At 48.5% G+C, this 22,652-nt stretch overlaps 1 protein-coding gene across 1 annotated transcript in view; it reads left to right on the top strand.

Annotated features, from left to right (window-relative positions):
* Nucleotides 1–12,753: 12,753 nt before the first annotated feature.
* Nucleotides 12,754–22,652, top strand: part of LOC140427451 (EF-hand calcium-binding domain-containing protein 9-like) — a 29,304-nt gene continuing 19,405 nt past the window's right edge. The window contains exons 1-2 of the mRNA XM_072512969.1: nucleotides 12,754–12,951; nucleotides 15,993–16,141. Coding sequence (XP_072369070.1) covers nucleotides 12,816–12,951; nucleotides 15,993–16,141 — 285 coding nt within the window. The 5' untranslated portion in view covers nucleotides 12,754–12,815. The remainder of the gene's footprint in view (nucleotides 12,952–15,992; nucleotides 16,142–22,652) is intronic.

Below are 22,652 nucleotides of genomic sequence, written 5' to 3'. Positions count from 1 at the left end.
TGTCTACTTCAATGCCAGGAGTATACGAAATAAGGTAGGGGAACTGGCAGCATGGGTTGGTACCTGGGACTTCGATGTTGTGGCCATTTCGGAGACATGGATAGAGCAGGGACAGGAATGGATGTTGCAGATTCCGGGGTTTAGGTGTTTTAGTAAGCTCAGAGGAGGCAAAAGAGGGGGAGGTGTGGCGCTGCTAGTCAAGAGCAGTATTACGGTGGCGGAGAGGATGCTAGGTGGGGACTCTTCTTCAGAGGTAGTATGGGCTGAGGTTAGAAACAGGAAAGGAGAGGTCACCCTGTTGGGAGTTTTCTATAGGCCTCCAAATAGTTCTAGGGATGTCGAGGAAAGGATGGCGAAGATGATTCTGGATAAGAGCGAAAGTAACAGGGTAGTTATTATGGGAGACTTTAACTTTCCAAATATTGACTGGAAAAGATATAGTTCGAGTACATTAGATGGGTCGTTTTTTGTACAATGTGTGCAGGAGGGTTTCCTGACACAATATGTTGACAGGCCAACAAGAGGCGAGGCCACTTTGGATTTGGTTTTGGGTAATGAACCAGGCCAGGTGTTGGATTTGGAGGGAGAGCACTTTGGGGACAGTGACCACAATTCAGTGACGTGATGGAAAGGGATAAGTATACACCGCAGGGCAAGAGTTATAGCTGGGGGAAGGGCAATTATGATGCCATTAGACATGACTTGGGGGGGATAGGTTGGAGAAGTAGGCTGCAAGTGTTGGGCACACTGGATAAGTGGAGCTTGTTCAAGGAACAGCTACTGCGTGTTCTTGATAAGTACGTACCGGTCAGGCAGGGAGGAAGGCGTTGAGCGAGGGAACGGTGGTATACCAAAGAAGTGGAATCTCTTGTTAAGAGGAAGAAGGAGGCCTATGTGAAGATGAGGTGTGAAGTTTCAGTTGGGGCGATTGATAGTTACAAGGTAGCGAGGAAGGATCTAAAGAGAGAGCTAAGACGAGCAAGGAGGGGACATGAGAAGTATTTGGCAGGTAGGATCAAGGAAAACCCAAAAGCTTTCTACAGGTATGTCAGGAATAAAAGAATGACTAGGGGAAGAGTAGGGCCAGTCAAGGACAGGGATGGGAAGTTGTGTGTGGAGTCTGAAGAGATAGGCGAGATACTAAATGAATATTTTTCGTCAGTATTCACTCAGGAAAAAGATAATGTTGTGGAGGAGAATGCTGAGACCCGGGCTATTAGAATAGATGGCATTGAGGTATGTAGGGAAGAGGTGTTGGCAATTCTGGACAGGCTGAAAATAGATAAGTCCCCGGGGCCTGATGGGATTTATCCTAGGATTCTCTGGGAAGCCAGGGAAGAGATTGCTGGGCCTTTGGCTTTGATTTTTATGTCATCATTGGCTACAGGAATAGTGCCAGAGGACTGGAGGATAGCAAATGTGGTCCCTTTGTTCAAAAAGGGGAGTAGAGACAACCCCGGCAACTATTGACCAGTGAGCCTCACGTCTGTTGTGGGTAAAGTCTTGGAGGGGATTATAAGAGACAAGATTTATAATCATCTAGATAGGAATAACATGATCAGGGATAGTCAGCATGGCTTTGTGAAGGGTAGGTCATGCCTCACAAACCTTATTGAGTTCTTTGAGAAGGTGACTGAACAGGTAGACGAGGGTAGAGCAGTTGATGTGGTGTATATGGATTTCAGTAAAGCGTTTGATAAGGTTCCCCACGGTAGGCGATTGCAGAAAATACGGAGGCTGGGGATTGAGGGTGATTTAGAGATGTGGATCAGAAATTGGCTAGCTGAAAGAAGACAGAGGGTGATGGTTGATGGGAAATGTTCAGAATGGAGTTCAGTTACAAGTGGCGTACCACAAGGATCTGTTCTGGGGCCGTTGCTGTTTGTCATTTTTATCAATGACCTAGAGGAGGGCGCAGAAGGGTGGGTGAGTAAATTTGTAGACGACACTAAAGTCGGTGGTGTTGTCGACAGTGCGGAAGGATGTAGCAGGTTACAGAGGGACATAGATAAGCTGCAGAGCTGGGCTGAGAGGTGGCAAATGGAGTTTAATGTAGAGAAGTGTGAGGTGATTCACTTTGGAAGGAATAACAGGAATGCGGAATATTTGGCTAATGGTAAAGTTCTTGGAAGTGTGGATGAGCAGAGGGATCTAGGTGTCCATGTACATAGATCCCTGAAAGTTGCCACCCAGGTTGATAGGGTTGTGAAGAAGGCCTATGGAGTGTTGGCCTTTATTGGTAGAGGGATTGAGTTCCGGAGTCAGGAGGTCATGTTGCAGCTGTACAAAACTCTGGTACGGCCGCATTTGGAGTATTGCGTACAGTTCTGGTCACCGCATTATAGGAAGGACGTGGAAGCTTTGGAGCGGGTGCAGAGGAGATTTACTAGGATGTTGCCTGGTATGGAGGGAAAATCTTATGAGGAAAGGCTGATGGACTTGAAGTTCTTTTCGTTAGAGAGAAGAAGGTTAAGAGGAGACATAATAGAGGCATACAAAATGATCATGGGGTTGGATAGGGTGGACAGTGAGAGCCTTCTCCCGCGTATGGAAATGGTTAGCACGAGGGGACATAGCTTTAAACTGAGGGGTAATAGATATAGGACAGAGGTCAGAGGTAGGTTCTTTACGCAAAGAGTGGTGAGGCCGTGGAATGCCCTACCTGCAACAGTAGTGAACTCGCCAACATTGAGGGCATTTAAAAGTTTATTGGATAAGCATATGGATGATAATGGCATAGTGTAGGTTAGATGGCTTTTGTTTCGGTGCAACATCATGGGCCGAAGGGCCTGTACTGCGCTGTATCGTTCTATGTTCTATGTTCTATGAAGAAGGGGCATTTTGCGAGGGTCTGCCTGGCCAGACCCAGGGGCCAGAAAAATAAAGAACAGCCGGCCCGAAAATCAGGCTCTCAGACCCCCAGGCCTCGCAATGCGGCTGCGCACCAACCCGACACGCCCCCTTCTGACGCATCATCAGCCTCGTGTGAATCATGGGAGTGGCCATCTTGTCGGCGGCCATTTCTCGACCCGACATGTGCGACCGACAGTGGCGGCCATTTTACGAGTCCGACTCAGCTGAGGACTCGGACTACCCGCGAGTGGGTGCGATCACCCTCGACCAAACTTGGCCAAAACACCTGCAGAACTCTATGATGCAGGTCCAGGTCAACGGGCGCGACACTGCATGCCTCTTCGACTCAGGGAGCACGGAGAGTTTATCCATCCTGAAACGGTAAGGCGCTGCTCCCTACACACCCATCCGGCATCCCAAACCATAGCCCTCGCATCCGGGTCCCACTAGGTACAAATCAAGGGGTACTGTATTGCGGATCTCTCGATCCAGGGCGCCAAATACACCCGTTTCAAATTTTAAATCCTCCCTCACCTCTGTGCCCCCCTGCTGCTCGGACTGGATTTCCAGTGCAGCCACCGAACCCTATCACTGAAGTTCGGCGGACCCTTGCCCCCCCTCACGGTATGCTGCCTTGCGACACTGAAAGTCGCACCCCCCTCGCTATTCACGAACCTCACTCCCAACTGTAAGCCAGTCGCCACCAGGAGCCGACGCTACAGTGCCCAAGATATGACTTTTATCAAGTCAGAGGTCCAGCGTTTACTGGGAGAGGCTAACAACAGCCTCGATAACAACTGTCATCGAGGCTAACAACAGCCCTTGGAGAGTGCAAGTGGTGGTAGTCCGGTCCGGGGAGAAGAAACGGATGGTCGTGGATTATAGCCAGACCATAAACCGATTCACGCAGCTTGATGCGTACCCCCTTCCTCGCATCGCGGAAATGGTAAATCAGATCGCCCAATATCGAGTCTTTTCCACGGTCGACCTCAAATCCGCCTACCAGCAGCTCCCCATCCGACCAAAAGACCGCCCCAATACTGCCTTCGAAGCAGCCGGCCGGCTCTTCCACTTCCTCAGGGTCCCCTTCGGAGTCACAAATGGGGTCTCTGTCTTTCAAAGGGCGATGGACCAAATGGTGGACCAGTACGGTTTGCGGGCTATATACCCGTACTTGGACAGTGTCACCATCTGCGGCCATGACCAGCAGGACCATGATGCTAACCTCGAAAAGTCCCTCCAGACCGCCCGAGCCCTTAACCTGACCTATAACGAGTAAAAATGCGTTTTCCACACCACCCGGCTAGCCATCCTCGGCTATGTCGTGGAAAACGGGGTCCTAGGTCCCGACCCCGACCGCATGCGCCCCCTTAAGGAACTCCCTCCCCCCGAAGCCTCAAGGCCCTCAAACGGTGCTTGAGGCATTTCTCTTTTTACGCCCAGTGGGTCCCCAAGTATGCGGACAAAGCCCGCCCACTCATAAAGACCACCATTTTTCCCCTCTCGGCTGAGGCTCAATTGGTCTTCAACCGCATCAAGGCCGTCATCATCAAGGCCGCTATGCACGCGGTGGACGAAACCATTCCTTTCCAGGTAGAGAGCGATGCATCAGACATCGCCCTGGCTGCTACCCTCAATCAGGCAGGCAGACCAGTAGCGTTCTTCTACCGAACCCTCACCGCCTCCGAGGTTCGACACTCTGCAGTCGAAAAGGAGGCACAAGCCATTGTGGAGGCTGTACGGCGCTGGAGACACTACCTCGCCGGTCGGAGGTTTACCCTCGTCACCGACCAACGGTCAGTCGCTTATATGTTTGATGACACCCAACGGGGCAAAATAAAAAATGATAAAATTTTGAGGTGGAGGGTCGAACTCTCCACCTACACGTACGATATCAAGTATCATCCAGGGGAGCTCAACGAGCCCCCAGATGCCCTGTCCCGCGGCACATGTGCCAACGCGCAGGACGACCACCTGCAAGCCATCAACAATGACCTCTGCCACCCGGGGGTTACCCGGCTCGTCCATTTTATCAAGTCCCGCAACCTACCTTGCTCAACCAGGGAGGTCAAGGCCATGGTCAGGGCCTGCCAGATCTGTGCGGAGTGCAAACTGCACTTCTACCGGCCAGACAAGGTTCGGCACGTAAAGGCCTCAGGTCCCTTTGAGCGACTGAGCATGGACTTCAAGGGGCCCCTCCCGTCCACCAATCATTATGCCTATTTCCTCACCGTTATCGATGAGTTCTCCCATTTCCCATTCGCCATTCCCTGTCCCGACATGACCTCAGCCACCGTGATTAAGGCACTGCACAGTATCTTCACTCTGTTCGGTTTCCCCGCTTATATCCACAGCGACCGGGATACATCGCTCCTGAGCGATGAACTGCGTCAGTATCTGCTCAGCAAAGGCATCGCCTCGAGCAGAACGACCAGTTATAACCCACGGGGAAACGGGCAAGTGGAGAGGGAGAACACGACAGTGTGGAAGGCTGTCCTTCTGGCCCTGCGGTCGAGAAGTCTCCCAACTACCCGCTGGCAGGAGGTCCTACCCGATGCCCTACACTCCATTAGGTCACTCCTCTGCACGGCCACGAATGAGACCCCTCACAACCGATTGTTTGTCTTCCCCAGGAAGCCTACCTCCGGGGTTTCGCTTCCACCTTGGCTGATGGCTCCAGGACCTGTTCTTCTCTGGAGGCACACGAGGAGCCATAAAACGGACCCCCTGGTTGAAAGGGTCCGACTGCTCCACGCCAACCCCAGTTATGCCTACGTTGAGTACCCCGATGGCAGGCAAGATACGGTTTCCCTCCGGGATCTGGCACCCGCTGGATCCCCCACTACAGACGCCCCTTCCCGCGCCGCTCCCCTACAGGACCTGGCGCCCCCTACAACACACCCCCTTCCGGCCTTACTACCTACTTGATAAAATGATAAAAGGGTGAGCACCTACCGCGCCCCTTTACACACCCCGCCGGAGCCGGCACCGCTAACCCCGGCCCTGCCTAGTTCCACTGCCCCGACCCGGACCGAAGCTCCGACCGCTGTTCTCCAGGATGTACCCTCAACCGGGACGTCTGTGCCGGCCGCACCACCGCCCGAACTGAGGAGGTTGATGAGGACGATCGCCCACCGAGACGGATGAACCTATGATGGCACTTCACCCCCGCTGGACTCTTTTTTTAAACAGGGGGTGAATGTGATGAACGGTTACTGCCTTGTCATCATAAGAACATAAGACCATAAGAACTAGGAACATGAGTAGGCCATCTGGCCCCTCGAGCCTGCTCCACCATTTAATGAGATCATGGCTGATCTTTGTAGACTCAGCTCCACTCTCCGGCCCATACACCATATCCCCGAATCCCTTTATTCTTTAGAAAGGTATCTATCTTTTTCTTAAAAACGTTTAAAGAAGGAGCCTCAACTGCTTCACTGGGCAAGGAATTCCAGAGATTCACAATCCTTTGGGTGAAGAAGTTCCTCCTACACTCCGTCCTAAATCTACTTCCCCTTATTTTGAGGCTATGCCCCCTAGTTCTGCTTTCCCCGACCAGTGGAAACAACCTGCCCGCATCTATCCTATCTATTCCCTTCATAATTTTATATGTTTCAATAAGATCCCCCCGCATCCTTCTAAACTCCAATGAGTACAGTCCCAGTCTACTCAACCTCTCGTCATAATCTAATCCCCTCAACTCTGGGATCAACCTAGTGAATCTCCTCTGCACTCCCTCCAGTGCCAATATGTCCTTTCTCAGGTAAGGAGACCAAAACTGAACACAATACTCCAGATGCGGCCTCACTAACACCCTATACAATTGCAGCATAACCTCCCTAGTCTTGAACTCCATCCCTCTAGCAATGAAAGACAAAACTCGATTAACCTTCTTAATCACCTGTTGCACCTGCACACCAACTTTTTGCGACTCGTGCACCAGCACACCCAGGTCCCTCTGCACAGCAGCATGTTTTAACATGTTACCGTTTAAATAATAATCCATACTGCTGTTATTCCTCCCAAAATGGATAGCCTCACATTTGGCAACATTGAATTCCATCTGCCAGATCCTAGCCCATTCACCTAACCTATCCAAATCCTTCTGCAGACTTCCGGTATCCTCTGCACTTTTTGCTTTACCACTCATCTCAGTGTCGTCTGCAAACTTTGACACATTGCACTTGGTCCCCAACTCCAAATCGTCGATGTAAATTGTGAACAACTGTGGGCCCAACACTGATCCTTGGGTAGTAATCCAGAGATTATAACCCTGGAGGACCTGTTCTTTAATTTAGTCCCTAGTGTTTGATAATCCCCAAACAGGTCCTCTTTCCTAGTCTTACCTATGTTGTTAGTCCCAACGTGGACCACAACAACTGGATCCTCCCCCTCCCTCTCCAAAATCCTTTCAAGCCGATCAGAGATGTCCCTCACCCTGGCACCGGGCAGGCAACATACCATGCGGAACTCTCGATCTGGCTTACAAAGGATGCCATCAATCCCCCTAATTATAGAATCCCCTACAACTACGACTTGTTTTTTTGCTCCCCCCTCTTGAATGGCTTCCTGTACCACGGTGCAGTGGTCAGTCAACGCATCCTCCCTACAGCCCTCGTCCTCATCCACACAGGGAGCAAGTACCTCATACCTGTTGGACAAGGTCAAGGGCTGAGGCTCCTCAACTCCTAAACTCAGGATCCCCCTACCTGTCTCCCTTGCAGTCACACCACTCTGTCCCTGACCACTGTCCGAATTAACAGTACTTATTCTACCGGGTGTGACTGCCTCCTGAAACAAAGCGTCCAGGTAATTTTCCCCCTCCCTGATGTGCCGCAGTGTGTGCAGCTCGGTCTCCAGCTCATCAATTCTGAGCCGAAGTTCCTCGAGCAGCCAACACTTGCTGCAGATGTGGTCACTGACGGTCTCAATGGGATCCACCAGTTCCATCATCATACAGCAACAGCACATCACCTGTCCAGCCATAATCAACTAGTTAATTAATTTAAAAACATTTCTTTATAGAACCTCAAGGATAAACCCGAACACCAACAAAAACACAGCCACTCACCCGAACTCAGTCACTCACCTAAACTCAGATGCACTCTGTTCCAATCAGCACTCCGTGACTAAAGGCACTCCTGCCACACCTTTTGTGCACTCACCTCTCCCAGCACTGTCCCGGCTCTCTCCTCCCGCGCTTTTTAAATCTCCCGGCTCTCTCCCGCGCTGTTTTTGCTGTCCGGGCTCTCTCTCCGCTCGCGCTGTTTTCGCTGTCCGGGCTCTCTCCTCCCGTGCTTTATAAATCTCCCGGCTCTCTCCTCCTGCGCTGTTTTCGCTGTCCGGGCTCTCTCCTCCCACGCTTTTTAAATCTCCCGGCTCTCTCCTCCCGCGCTGTTTTCGCTGTCCCGGCTCTCTCTCCGCTCGCGCTGTTTTTGCATCCGGGCTCTCTCCTCCCGCGCTTTTTAAATCTCCCGGCTCTCTCCTCCCGCGCTGTTTTCGCTGTCCCGGCTCTCTCTCCGCTCGCACTGTTTTCGCTGTCCGGGCTCTCTCCTCCCACGCTTTTTAAATCTCCCGGCTCTCTCCTCCCGCGCTGTTTTCATGTAATCTGATGTCCCCTTTAAGACGGGCTTGGAACCCTGGGGACTCCCCCACTGGCTCCACCCATCTGTGAGCCATATATAAGTGGCTGCCTTGTGGGCTGTGCAGCAGTTAGCACATGTCTCGGCTCTAGTATAATTCTTAGTCTATTAAAGCCTTCTTTACCGTTTACACTCTAAGCGTCGTTATTGAGGGTACCTCACCTTGCAAATGTATGACATTTATCACTTTTTAATATTTGTTTCATTGGAAGTAGTCAATGCAAAAGAAGCATTTTTATTGCTCTTCCTGAATTTTCTTCTTTAACTGCTGCAGTCCATAGGTAGTGAATTACAGTGCTTTGATCCAATGTTGAAGAATGATATATATCCAAGTCAGGATGGTTTATGTTCTGGAGGGTAACATATAGGAAATGGAATTCCCATAACGCTGTTACTCTTGCCTTTCTTGGTGGTAGCGCATGGAGGTACTGTTTAAATTGCTGCAGTATCTTGCTGTGGAGCCTACATACTGCAGCTACAGTATCCAGTGATGGAGAAGATGGATATCAAGTCTGGTAGCAGGAAAATCATCTGAAAACTCATCGAGGGATGGTGCTGATCTGCATGAGCAATGTTACAGCACACACATCTAGGTGAGAAGTAAATATGTTTTTTGCAAAAGTATACTTTTTTTGTCAAATATCTGAAAGAACATTACACAGCTTTCAAATGGCCATTGTGCAAAGTTTAATAACATTCAGGTTCTCTACATATGTCACGTTGCACTCTTGAGGTGCTTCAATACAATCAAAGAAACATTACAGGCGTTTCAAAATGGTCATTACAAATGGTGCAATGGTGTTTAAGTTGTCTACCCAGATCAAGTTGCACTCTGAGGCGCTTCAATACAGCTGTTTGTTGCAACCACAGTGTGAAATGGCAGCTGAAATTCAGCTCTCATCAATGGTGAACTTTGTTAGAGAGATGCTGTTGCACATTAAGGAAAAATAACTTGGCTTTCTCTCATTTGGAATCTTATGCAGTGAAAATGGAACATGTCAATGGTCAGTCTAAGCCTGCATGTTACCCAGGACCTACACTCAGTTTACATGGCTGATGGATCTCTGTGTCTATTCAGAACCCTGGATATCCGTTATCCCTTCTTAGTTCCCAAACAACAGAGGTCAAGTCTGTGCTTTTTGGCAAAGTTCAGTTGAACTTTATTTGTCAGCTTTTGCCACTGGTAAGCTTTATTTGTCAATACAAAATTAGGTCGGCTTGTGCCACTGGTAAACTTTATTTGTCAATACAAAATTAGGTCAGATTGATTGTCTTTAGCGAATACAGTAGTTGAGTTTTCATTCAATTACAAATCGTGGTAATTCATCAAATCATAATACACAGTATAAAATGACTGAGTGATTTAAACAAAAGAAAGATGGAGATTTAGCAAAAGCAAGCAAAGAAAATAGTTTTCAGAAAGAGATTGATTCTGGAATGGATTTTTCCATCCCGACAAGTGAATCCTAAGGAGATTATTATCTTAAGGTATTGCCTTCTTTACGGCCGTGATTGGCTTTAACTAATTTATAATTCACTCAATTCGGCCAAGCTGTCTGTCTGTCAATTTAAGAGAGATATGTATTTAAATATATTGGTACAAATTTTCCCATACCATCGCTTGAGAAAAACACATTCTTCACTAGGACTTATCACCCTAGACTGGTTCTTACCATAGAAACTGAACTGCCCATTCTTTCACATAATGGGGCCTTTCAGCCAGCTGACATCACTGTTCCTTCAGTCTCTAGCAAGTCTGAAGCAATTTGCAAAATGTTCCCAGCTATTCGGCTTTTCTCACTCTCATGGTTAATATGATTTAGTTAATTACTCTTAATGAGTTCTCAATTAAACCTTTTACCTATATCATCTATAGCTAACTACAAAGCCAATTTCTATCAATGGGCAAGTAATCTCTGTGAAAATTCCCATGGGAGTGTAGAAGCTACCAGTGGTATTCAAATTCAGGGTATTGACTATCTTCACTTCAACCGCAAAGGCAGTGCTTTTACTTGACTTGCTGCATTTTGTCTAGGGCAGGTAAGAAAGTTGGTGATTGGACCCTTACTCAGCTAACCCCTCATCAAACAGTGTATTGTTTTTGAGATCGTCTTAGCTGTAGAAGTATCTGTGTTTGGTGTTGTTGGTTAGCACAGTATTTATATTTCTGCACCCTTAACATTTCCATGTAGCATTATCCTCCATTGACTTATCCATAATTTGTGAGATCAAAATTGATTCAACAACCACTTGTTACGTTAATCGGATGAACTGTGTGAAAAGTGCCATTTGGTTCACTAAATGATCACATATTCTAATCAGATATAACTAAAAATAAATAACAATATTTTTGACTTTATTTACAACTTGGCTTCAGCAGCTATTAACAAGAAGCTAATAATAACAAGAATTGGTGAGACTTTGATGTTTAAGGATAAATTTATATTAACACAAAGAAATCCTCAACAGTTTTCTTCACCCCGCTCCCCCCACTACTGTTTGCCCTGGCCATAGAGCCCTTGGCAATGGCCCTTAGGTCATCGAATGTTTGGCGGGGGATACTGAGAGGAGGGATGGAGGACAATTTACTGCTTTATGTCACAGACCCGTTGGGGGAGAGGTGGCTGGAATTATGGAGACACTGGAAGAATTTGGGCGGTTTTCAGGCTACAAGTTAAACATGGGAAAGAACGGGGTGTTTGCGATTCAGGCATGGGGGCAGGAAAGGAGACTGAAGGAGTTACCTTTTAAGGTGGTGGGGAGGAGCTTTAGGTATCTGGGGATCCAGGTGGCTAAGGATTGGGGACAGCTTCACAAGGTAAATCTGGGTAAAGCGGTCGATCAGATGAAAAGGAATTTCCGCAGGTGGGACATGCTCCCGCTGATACTAGCGGGGAGGGTACAATCGGTGAAGGTGACAGTCCTCCCGAGACTGCTGTTTTTTTTTTCAACGTCTCACGATTTTTGCCCCGAAGGCCTTTGAGTTGCCGGGTGGGAACAGGTTTTGGTACCTACAGGTATGGGACTTTGTCCGCAGACAGGTTCCAAGCTTTCCTCACCTCCCCCTGAGGCGACTACAGGATAAGGTGATATCAAAAACGGGGGTTGGGGAGGGGAGGGTCTCGGAGATATATAAGGAGTTGATGGAGTGGGAAGGGTCCCTATCGGGGAGGTGAAGAGGAAGTGGGAAGAGGAACTGGGAGGAGAGTTGGAAATCGAACTTTGGGAAAAATCTTTGAAGAGAGTTAATTCATCCTCGTCTTGTGCCAGACTTAGCCTGATCCAGTTCAAGGTGGTTCATAGGGCCCACATGATGGGAGCCCAGATGAGCAGGTTTTTAGAGGAAGTGGAGGATAGGTGCGAACTCTGTAGGGGGAGCCCGGCGAATCATGTACGTATGTTCTGGGCGTGTCCGAAGTTGAGGTGATTCTGACAGGGATTTGTGGATGTTATGTCAGAGGTCCTGGAAGGGAGGGTGACTCCGAGTCCAGAATTGGCAATATTTGGGGTTTCGGAAGATCCGGGGGCCCAGGGGGGAGGGAGGCCGATGTTCTGGCCTGCTCCTCCCTGGTGGCCCGGAGACGGATTTTACTGGGATGACGGGACTCGGAGCCTCCAAAGTCAGGAGTGTGGGTCAGCGACATGGCAGGGTTTCTCAGGATGGAAAAGATTAAGTTCGCCTTGAGAGGATCAATTCAGGGGTTCACCCGGAGGTGGCAGCCGTTCATCGACTTCTTCAAGGAAAATTGAACGTCAGCAGTATGGGGGTTGGGGGGGGGGGGGGGGGGGGGTCGGAGGAAAATGGGAGGCATGGTAGTGTAAGACAAGGACAGGGAACTTAGTACACGGGTAATTAGGAAATAGGGCGGGGGTAGTAGGGGCGTTGTTTTCAGGTTTTTTGCGTGTGTCGGCCCGCGCGGTTGTTTAAGGAACGTTAAAGTGTTAAAGTGTTAAACTGTAAACTGCGAAAATTACAAATGCTTCAATAAACTTTTCTAAAAAAAAATAGTTTTCCTCACTCCTCCAATCCACATCACATAATGAGCAGAAATCCAGCCTCCAGCCTTCAGTAACTGTGAGGTCATCATAAAAGGCTGTAATAGGAATATACTGACACCTCTATTCTAAAGTCATGCTTTGTGACAAAATAGAATTCATTTTAGAAAATAATTTAATTGATCACATCACAAAGCATGACATCATAACTCTAAAGTGTTCGTTATTTCTGATTGTCACAAACTTGTCTGGGCTACTAACTTTGACAGCAGCGAAATTAGCATTTGTATTCCTGCAATTAAACCTTTCAGTACCACTGTCAAAATGAGATTGAGGCCTGGATATATTTTCAATTTTTTGTTTCTTGACAGGGTTCATGTTTTGATGTCAGTCAGGAATACCGTCGTGCTTTTGGAGTATTTTAGACTCTTGGATGTTCATGACAGAAATACTTTAAATGGTAAGATGTAGATTTCAGAAAGAAAAATTAACTTAATAATAATCTTTAATAGCCATTCATTGACTTCTACAAGTAGACTTACATTAACACTGCAATGAAGTTACTGTGAAAATCCCCTCGTCTCCACACTCCGGTGCCTGTTCGGTTACATTTTAAAAAAAAATTTAGAGTACCCAATTATTTTTTCCAATTAAGGGGCAATTTAGCGTGGCCAATCCACCTAATCTGCACATCTTTGGTTGTGGGGGCGAAACCCACGCAGACACGGGGAGAACGTGCAAATTCCACATGGGCAGTGACCCAGGGCCAGGATTTGAATCCGGGTCCTCAGTGCCGTAGGCAGCAATGCTAACCACTGTGCCACCGTGCTGCCCCTCCTGTTCGGTTACATTGAGGGAGAATTCAAAATGTCCAATTCACCTAACAGGCATGACTTTTGGGACTTGTGGGAGGAAACCGGAGCATCCAGAGGACACCCACGCAGACACGGAGAGAACGTGGAGGAGGTGGTGGGTGAGCACACGGAGCAGTTGGCTTCGCTGGCGGCCGAGGTGGGATTAATGTGAGATAACCAGAGGCGGCTGCAGGAGAAGGTGGAGGACTTTGAGAACCGCTCCCTGAGGCAGAACTTAAGCATTGTAGGGATGTCTGAAGGCACCGAGGGAGCGGCGCTGCCATGTAGACGGCTGGAATGTTGGAGAAGCTGATGGGAGAGGGGGGCCTTTGACCGGCACCTGAAGGTCGATCGAGCACACAGGGTTCTAATGAGGAGGCCACAGGTGAAGGAGCCGCCGAGGGCAATAGTGCTATGTCGTCACCGGTTCCTGGATAAGGAGAAAATTTTGAGATGGGCGTGGCAGATGAGCTGATGCACCTGGGAGGGGAATGAGCTGTGAGTATACCAGGACTTGGGCCCGGACTTGGCGAAGGGGAGGGCCGGGTTTAATCAGGTGAAGGCTGCCCTCTTTAAAAACTGGGTGAATTTGGGACCTGGAGCAGTGTGGGTCATACCGTCCAATATCGCTGTTAAATGTGGATGCCAAGTTGCAAGATGGAAGGGTTCACCCGGAGATGGAAACCATTCATTGACTTCTTCCAGGACAGTTAAGTCAGCAGGGGGAGGGTGGATTCGGGTTAACTGGAAAAAGTGGAGGCAGAGAGGGTGGGGAGTGTAGTGGGGAGGGTGGGGCATGGTTGTTGGCTATTTATTAAGTTATGTTATGTTCTCCTGCATGTTTTCTGTTGGTTATTCTTTTCATCCTGGTTGTGGTTTTGTTTGATGTTTATTTATAAATGCCTTAATAAACATTTTTTTTTTTTAATGACCTCCCTTCCATCATAAGGTCAGAAGTGGGGGTGTTTGCGGATGACTGCACAATGTTCAGCACCATTTGTGACTCCTCAGATAATGAGGCAGTCCATGTCCAAACGCAGCAAGACCTGGACAATATCCAGGCTTGGGCTGACAAGTGGTAAGTTACATTCATGCCACACAAGTGCCAGGTAATGACTGTCTCCGACAAGAGAGGATCGATCTAACCACTGCCACTTGACATTCAATGGCATTACCATTGCTGAACATCAACATCCTGGGGATTCCCATTGATCAGAAACTGAACTGGGCTAGCCACATTAATACTGTGGCTACCAGGGCAGGTCAAAGGCTAGGAATCCTATGGCGAGTAACTCACCTCCTGACCCCTCAAAGACAATCAACCATCTACAAGGCATAAGCCAGGAGTGTAATGGAATACTCTCCACTTGCCTGGATGAGTGCAGCTCCAACACTCAAGAAGCTTGACACCATCCAGGATAAAGCAGCCCGCTTGATTGCTCCTCTTTCCGCAAACATTCAAACTCTCCACCACCGACGAACAGTGGCAGCCTTGTGTACCAGCTACAAGATGCACTGCAGTAACTCAACAAGGTTTCTTAGTCAGCACCTTTCAAACCCACGACCATTACCATCTGGAAGGACAAGAGCAGCAGATACCTGGAAGTCCCACCACCTGGAGGTTCCCCTCCAAGTCACTCACCATTCTGACTTGAAAATATATTGCCGTTTCTTCACTGTCGCTGGAGCAACATCCTGGAACTCCCTCCCTAACAGCACGGTGGGTGTACCTACACCTCAAGGACGGCAGGCGTTCAAGAAGGCAACTCACCACCACCTTCTGAAGGGCAACCAGGAAGGGGCAATAAATGCTGGCCTAACCAGCGACGCCCACATCCTGTAAATGAATTTAAAAAAAATTAGTGAGCAAGAGATCCTTGCCAATGCTCTGGGAACCTGGGTTCGAATCCCACCATGGCCGATGGTGAAATTTGAATCCAATAAAAGTCTGTAATTAAAATTCCAATGCTGACCATTTCTATTGTCATAAACAGACATGGTTCACTGCCATCCTTACCTGGTCTGGTATATATGTGACTCCAGGTCCACAGCAATGTGGTTGATTCTTAAATGTCCTGTGAAATGGCTTAGTAAGCCATTGAAGGACAATTAGGTATGGGCAATAAATGCTGCCCCAGGCAGTGCTGCCCACATCCCATGAATGATTTTTTAAAAATGTGATTGTAAGTGCCTGAATTCATCATTAAAATGCTATCTCCAAGTATTATTCCAGAAGGAGGAGGGTTATAAATTGATTTCTTATACATTACATATAGCACTCCAATGATTTGGCACAATTTTCATCGATAAAGCTTTGTAGGAGACATTGCTTCATCATGCTATCTGTTATCATTCATGTTTCTGATAGAATGATTTTCCTTCACAGGACCTGGGCATTGATAGCTAAGCCAGCATTACTTTTTTGTCTTCATTCCTTGCTCAGAAGGTTGCTATACTATGTGTGTAAGAACAAATTTTATGTGCCCTCAATTTGCTGCCAATTCCTATTAGCCACCTTTTGAGGCTGGGCGAAGGCTTGTGTTGGATAATGGAGGTATAAATAACAGGCAAATAAGAAATTTGCAAACCAAAAACATTTTAGCATTCTTACCACAATGTTTTCTTGCCCTTCACAATTATCTTACAGATGTCCAATTCTTTCATTTTCTTCGCTGTGTCACGGACTTGAGCAACGGACAGATAAAGACGACTTTCAATATGTTTGATTGGAAAGCTTCTGGGGAGATTGGATTTGACGAGTTTTACATGCTGATTTGCATCATAATCGCTAACAAGGTATGAGCTTAAATGAGGCACCAGAAAATATTTTAAGAATACCAACATTTCCCTGGGCATGTGCCCAACATCCCAGACCCGTGTCATGCTCCTCATGTGTGGTGTGGGAGTTCAGGGCCACGTCCACAGTCCCTGGCTCCTTCACATGCAAGAGGTGTGTTCAGCTGCAGCTCTTGTTAGACCGCTTAACGGCTCTGGAGCTGCGGATGGACTCACTTTGGAGCATCCACGATGCTGAGGGAGTCGTGGATAGCACGTTTAGCGATTTTGTCACACCGCAGATAAAGAGTACTGAGAGAAATAGGAAATGGGTGACCATCAGACAGAGGAAAAGTAGGAAGACAGTGCAGGGGTCCCCTGCGGTCATCTCCCTCCAAAACAGGTACACCGTTTTGGATACTGTTGAGGGAGATGGCTCACTAGGGGAAGACAGCAGTAGCCAGGTTCATGGCACCATGGCTGGCTCTGCTGCACAGGAGGGCAGGAAAAATAGTGGTAGAGGTATAGTAACAGGGGATTTGATTGTAAGAGGAGTAGACAGGCGTTTCTGTGGACGCAAACAAGACTCCAGGATGGTATGTTGCCTCCCAGGTGCAAGGCCCTGGATGTCTCAGAGCGGCTGCTGGACATTCTAAATGGGGTGGGTGAACAGCCAGCTGTCGTGGTGCATATAGGCACCAACGATATAGGTAGAAAAAGGGAGGAATTCCTACATGCTGAATTTAGGGAGTTAGGAGATAAACTAAAAAGTAGGACCTCAGAAGTAGTAATCTCAGGATTGCTACCAGTGCCACGTGCTAGTCAGAGTAGGAATGACAGGATAGACAGGACGAATGCGTAGCTTGAAAGATGGTGCAGGAGGGAGGGATTTAGATTTTTGGGGCATTGGAACCGGCTCTGGAAGAGGTGGGACCATTACAAAGTGAAAGCTTCTGGGGAGATTGGATTTGACGAGTTTTACATGCTGATTTGCATCATAATCGCTAACAAGGTATGAGCTTAAATGAGGCACCAGAAAATATTTTAAGAATACCAACATTTCCCTGGGCAGGACTGGAACCAATGTCCTAGGGGGGTTGTTTGCTAGCGCTGTTGGGGAGGGTCAATGTCCTAGGGGGGTTGTTTGCTAGCGCTGTTGGGGAGGGTCAATGTCCTAGGGGGGTTGTTTGCTAGCGCTGTTGGGGAGGGTTTAAACTAATATAAATAAGGAATCTATGTATGGAACCAGAGCAAATGGTAGAGATACTAAATGAATACTTTGCCTCAGTATTCACCAAAGAGAAGGACTCAGTGGATGAGGAGTATAGGGTAGAGTGTGTAGATATTGTGAGTCATGTTGATGTTAATAAAGATGGGGTGTTAGGCATCTTAAAAAGCATTAAAGTAGATAAGTCCCCAGGGCCTGATGGGATCTACCCCAGAATACTGATGGAGGCAAGGGAGGAAATTGCTGGGGCCTTGACAGTAATCTTTGTATCCTCATTGGCTACCGGTGAAGTTCCAGAGGACTGGAGAGTAGCCAATGTTGTTCCATTGTTTAAGAAGGGCAGCAGGGATAATCCAGGAAATTATACCCCGGTGAGCCTTACTTACATCAGTGATAGGGAAATTATTGGAAAAGATTCTTAGAGATAGGATTTACTTACATTTGGAGACAAATGGATTTATTGGTGATGGAAGTGACAAAGATGATAGATGAGGGAAAGGCAATTGATGTATACATGGACTTCAGTAAGCCTTTGACAAGGTACCTCACGGTAGACTGGTACAAAAGGTGAAGTCACATGGGATCAGAGGAGAGTTGGCAAGTTGGATACAGAACTGGCTTGGGCACAGAAGACAGAGGGTAGCAGTAGAAGGGTGCTTTTCTGAATGGAAGGCTGTGACTCTTGGCGTTCCACAGGGATCAGTTCTGGGACTTTTGTTGTTTGTGGTGTATACAAATGATTTGGAAGAAAATGTAGCTGGCCTGATTAGTAAGTTCACAGTCGACACAAAAATTTGTGGAGTTGCGGATAGTGAAGAGGATTGTCAGAGGATACAGCAGGATATAAACTGGTTGGCGTCTTGGGCGGAGAAATGGCAGATGGAGCTCAATCCGGACAAGTGTAAGGTGATGCACTTTGGAAGATCCAATGCATGTAGGAATTACACAATAAATGGTAGAACTCTTGCGAGTGCTGACAGACAGAAAGATCTGGGCGTGCGTGTCCACCGGTCACTGAAAGTGGCAAAGCATGTGGATAAGGTGGTCAAGAAGACATACAGCATGCTGGTTTTCATGGTCGGGGCATTGAATATAAAAATTGGCAAGTCATGTTGCAGCTGTACAGGACCTTAGGCCTCATTTGGAATATTGTGTACAATTCTGGTCATCACACTACCAGAAGGATATGGATGCTTTGGAGAGGGTACAGAAGCGATTTACTAGAATGTTCCCTGGTCTGGAGGGCATTAGCTATGAGGAGAGGTTAGATAAACTCGGTCTGTTCTCATTGGAACGACGGAGGTTGAGGGGCGACCTGATAGAGGTCTACAAGATTATGAGTGGTACGGACAGAGTGGATAGTCAGATGCTCTTTCCTAGGCTAGGAGAGTCAAGTACTAGGGGACACAGGTTTAAAGTGCGTGGAAAAAAGTTTAGAACTGTTGTGCGAGGCACGTTTTTTACACAGAGGGTGGTAAATATATGGAACTCGCTGCCTGGGGAGGTGGTGGGAGCAGGTATGATAGCGGCATTTAAGGCGTATCTAGACAAATATATGAATAGGGTGGGAATGGAAGGATACTGACTCCGTAAGTCCATACTTAGTTTAGGCAGGTACCATGGTCTGCGCAGGCTTGGAGGGCCGAAAGGCCTATTCATGTGCTGTATTGTTCTTTGTAACCCAAACCACAACATTAGAGAGCTACAATGTTGAATGAAATTTTTTTCCCCATAAATTTAGAGTGCCAATTAAATTTTTTCAATTAAGGGGCAATTTAGCGTGGCCAATCCATCTACCCTGCACATCTTCCGGGTTGTAGGGGCGAAACCCACGCAAACACGGGGAGAACATGCAAAGTCCACACGGACAGTGACCCAAAGCCGGGATTGAACCTGGGACCTCGGTGCCATGAGGCAGCAGTGCTAACCACTGTGCTACCACATTGCCCAAATGTTGAACAAAATTGATGTTGTAAAGCCACGCTCACAAGGTGACCATCAGAAAGATAGCCTCATTATCCCAAGACTGCCAATTTGTTAATTCCCAATGCAAACTGCTATGCTTACACTGATTTAATCATCAGGGTGCAACTGGCATGTTGGGGATGCCACCTGACATGGCGGGGATGCCAGCAGTACTCAAAGTAGTAACCCACTGTTTGCAAAGGTGATTGGCCACTGTATGTTTGAGATGGGTTGGGGGTTGAAGGGGACATGGAGGGGATGAGTGGTAGCCAGCAGTGACCCACAATTCTGATACAGAGGCAGGAGAATTCTAATTAAATCAAGTGAAAATCGTGGTGGAAGTTTTCAACCCGCGCTCACTGTCAGAATGGCGGTGCGGATAGAAAATCTGGAGAGAATCGAGAAACGTGATTCTGTCCGGAGAGATTGTGTTTCCTGAATTTCCCTGAAACTTGCTGGCGGCATCACGACGCTCACACCCACAAAGGGCGAGAACCTAATTTTAATGCATCTGAATAAATTTTAAATGATTATCCAATCCCCTCCACCACATCCCCCCCATCCCCCTCACTGAATATTCAAACCTCGTCGATGTGATGTTTACAACAGCTTTTAATAAATAAGTTTCAGTCAAGGGGATTCCTCCGGGAGCACAAAGGTGAGTGTGTATAGCCAGATACCTCCATTTGGGTGTGTGTGGGGGGTGGGGGGGGTGGGGTGGGGGGGGGCAGCGGGGGAACTCCACTTCATTTCTGATCGGAGCGTCCATTAAAGATGACACCTCTGATGTGTTGGGTGCTCTGCTACACAGACGAACCAACACGGTTGTGAATGGTACAACTCAGTTTTATTACGAACATATATTTACAGTGGTAAACTGGTTACTGAGGTTCAATCATAACCCTTCAATCTGTGGACCTATTTCTAACGCTATCTTGGAGTGGCAATCAACACATGGTGGATGTCTGAGTGGCTTGCTGTGACCTCTGTGCCCTGAGCTGTCTCCTGCTGGAATGGACGGGAAGTGTCGTGTTCCCTGTTTTGTAGTGTGTATGCTCTTGCCTGTGATTGGCTGTGGTGTTGTGTGTATGTTGATTGGTCTGTTGATCTGTCCATCAGTGTGTATGTCTGTTTGCACCATGATGTTTACCTGAATACCATGACATCCCCCCTTTTTTACAAGAACATGTGCCTATGTGGTTATAAATAGAGATGTGTACTGAGTGCAGCTGAATGTGTGTGTGTGCAATAGCTACAGCATGTACATGGGGCTAAACTATATACAAGGGGCGATGTCGGGTGCGACATAGCAACGAGGTTGTACCATAAACAAAGGACGGGGAAATGTTGAACGACAAAACAAACTCTTGTAACGACAAGGAAGAACAGAAACATATTAACACAGTGGTATTATGAGTTCAATGTACAAAGAGGCTCATAAGTTCAGTCTAGTAGGTGGGCGACGAATTCGGGTTGACCGCCTCAAGGGTGGGTCAGGATCCACCGGCTGAGGAATGGGCCTGGCCACGGGCGATGACGGAAAGGGCATGGTGGCAGGAAGCTCCACGAAGTCGACATCAGGAACAACAGGAGGGCGTGGTACCGGTGTAAGCTCCCATAGCGAGCGTGGAAGTAGGCAAAGAGCCCGGCGAATATGCCTGCGAATGGATCCATCAGGCATGCGAACCAGGAACGAGCGGGGAGCCACGCGTCGGAGAACTTCAGCAGGTGCTGACCAGCCACCTTCTGGTAGGTGGATGCGGACGTCATCTCCAGGCGCCAGGGCGGGAAGATCAGTTGCCCGTGTGTCATATGCCATCTTCTGGCGAACGCGCTGCTGTTGCATTCTGTGTAGTACCGGAGCATGGTTGGTTGTGGGTACCAGAATGGATGGCACAGTGGTCCTGGGGGCGCGACCCATCAACAGCTGGGCTGGTGAGAGACCAGTGGCTAGTGGGGCCGAGCGATAGGCCATCAGGGCTAGGCAGAAATCTGATCCGGCAGCAGCAGCCTTGCAGAGGAGCCACTTGACGATGTGAACGCCCTTCTCCGCCTTTCCATTGGACTGGGGATGCAGAGGGCTGGACGTCACGTGTGTGAAGCCATACGAAGCAGCAAAGGATGACCATTTCTGGCTGGCAAAACAGGGCCCATTGTCCGACATGACAGTAATTCGAATGCTGTGGCGAGAGAATGTGTCTTTGCAGGCCCTTATGACAGCGGACAATGTCAAATCGTGCAGGCGTATGACCTCTGGATAGTTTGAAAAGTAATCAATGACGATTACATAGTCCCTGCCGAGCATGTGAAAAAGGTCCACACCCACCTTCGCCCAGGGGGACGTCACCAGCTCATGGGGCTGAAGCGTCTCAGGAGGTTGCGCCGGTTGAAACCTTTGGCAGGTGGGGCAGTTGAGCACCATATTGGCAATGTCATCACTGATGCCCGGCCAGTATACCGCCTCTCGGGCCCTCCGTCTGCACTTCTCGACCCCCAGATGGCCTTCGTGTAGTTGGTCGAGGACCAGCTTGTGCATGCTGTGCGGAATCACAATCCGGTCCAGCTTTAGGCGGACACCATCAATGACGGCCAAGTCGTCTCGGACATTGTAGAACTGCGGGCACTGTCCTTTGAGCCACCCTCCTGTCATGTGGAGCATCACCCGTTGTAGAAGGGGGTCAGCCGCAGTCACCGGCGAATACGGGCCAGACTGGAGTCGTCAGCTGGCAGATTTGCCGATGTGAAGGCCACCTGCGCTTCGGCCTGACAGACGTACCCCTCCGAATCGGGCGGTGTGCTCACTGCTCTAGATAGGGCATCCGCAATCATAAGGTCCTTTCCCGGGGTGTAGACCAGTTGGAAGTCATACCTCCTGAGTTTAAGTAGGATGCGCTGGAGGCGAGGGGCCATCTCGTTCAGGTCCTTATGTATGATGCTGACCAGGGGGCGATGGTCAGTCTCAATGGTAAACTGGGGGAGACCATACACGTAGTCATGGAACTTGTCTATTCCGGTTAGCAAACCCAGGCACTCCTTTTCGATCTGCGTGTAGCGCTGTTCTGTGGGGGTCATAGCCCGCGAGGCATAGGCGACTGGGGCCCATGATGCAGTGTCATCCCGCTGTAGGAGTACCGCTCTAATGCCGGACTGGCTGGCATCAGTCGAAATTTTAGTGTCACGAGATGTGTCGAAAAACGCCAATACCGGGGCTGTGGTGAGCTTAATTTTGAGTTCCTCCCATTCCTTCTGGCGTGTGGGCAGCCACTGGAACTCTGTGGACTTCTTGACGAGGTGGCGAAGAGCCGTCGTGTGGGAGGCAAGGTTGGGAATATACTTCCC

This window comes from Scyliorhinus torazame, chromosome 7 (genome assembly GCF_047496885.1).
Source record: "Scyliorhinus torazame isolate Kashiwa2021f chromosome 7, sScyTor2.1, whole genome shotgun sequence".
NCBI classification, from domain to species: Eukaryota; Metazoa; Chordata; class Chondrichthyes; order Carcharhiniformes; family Scyliorhinidae; genus Scyliorhinus; species Scyliorhinus torazame.
The sequence above is the reverse complement of the archived record's forward strand: the minus strand, read 5'-3'. Positions and strand labels throughout refer to the sequence as shown.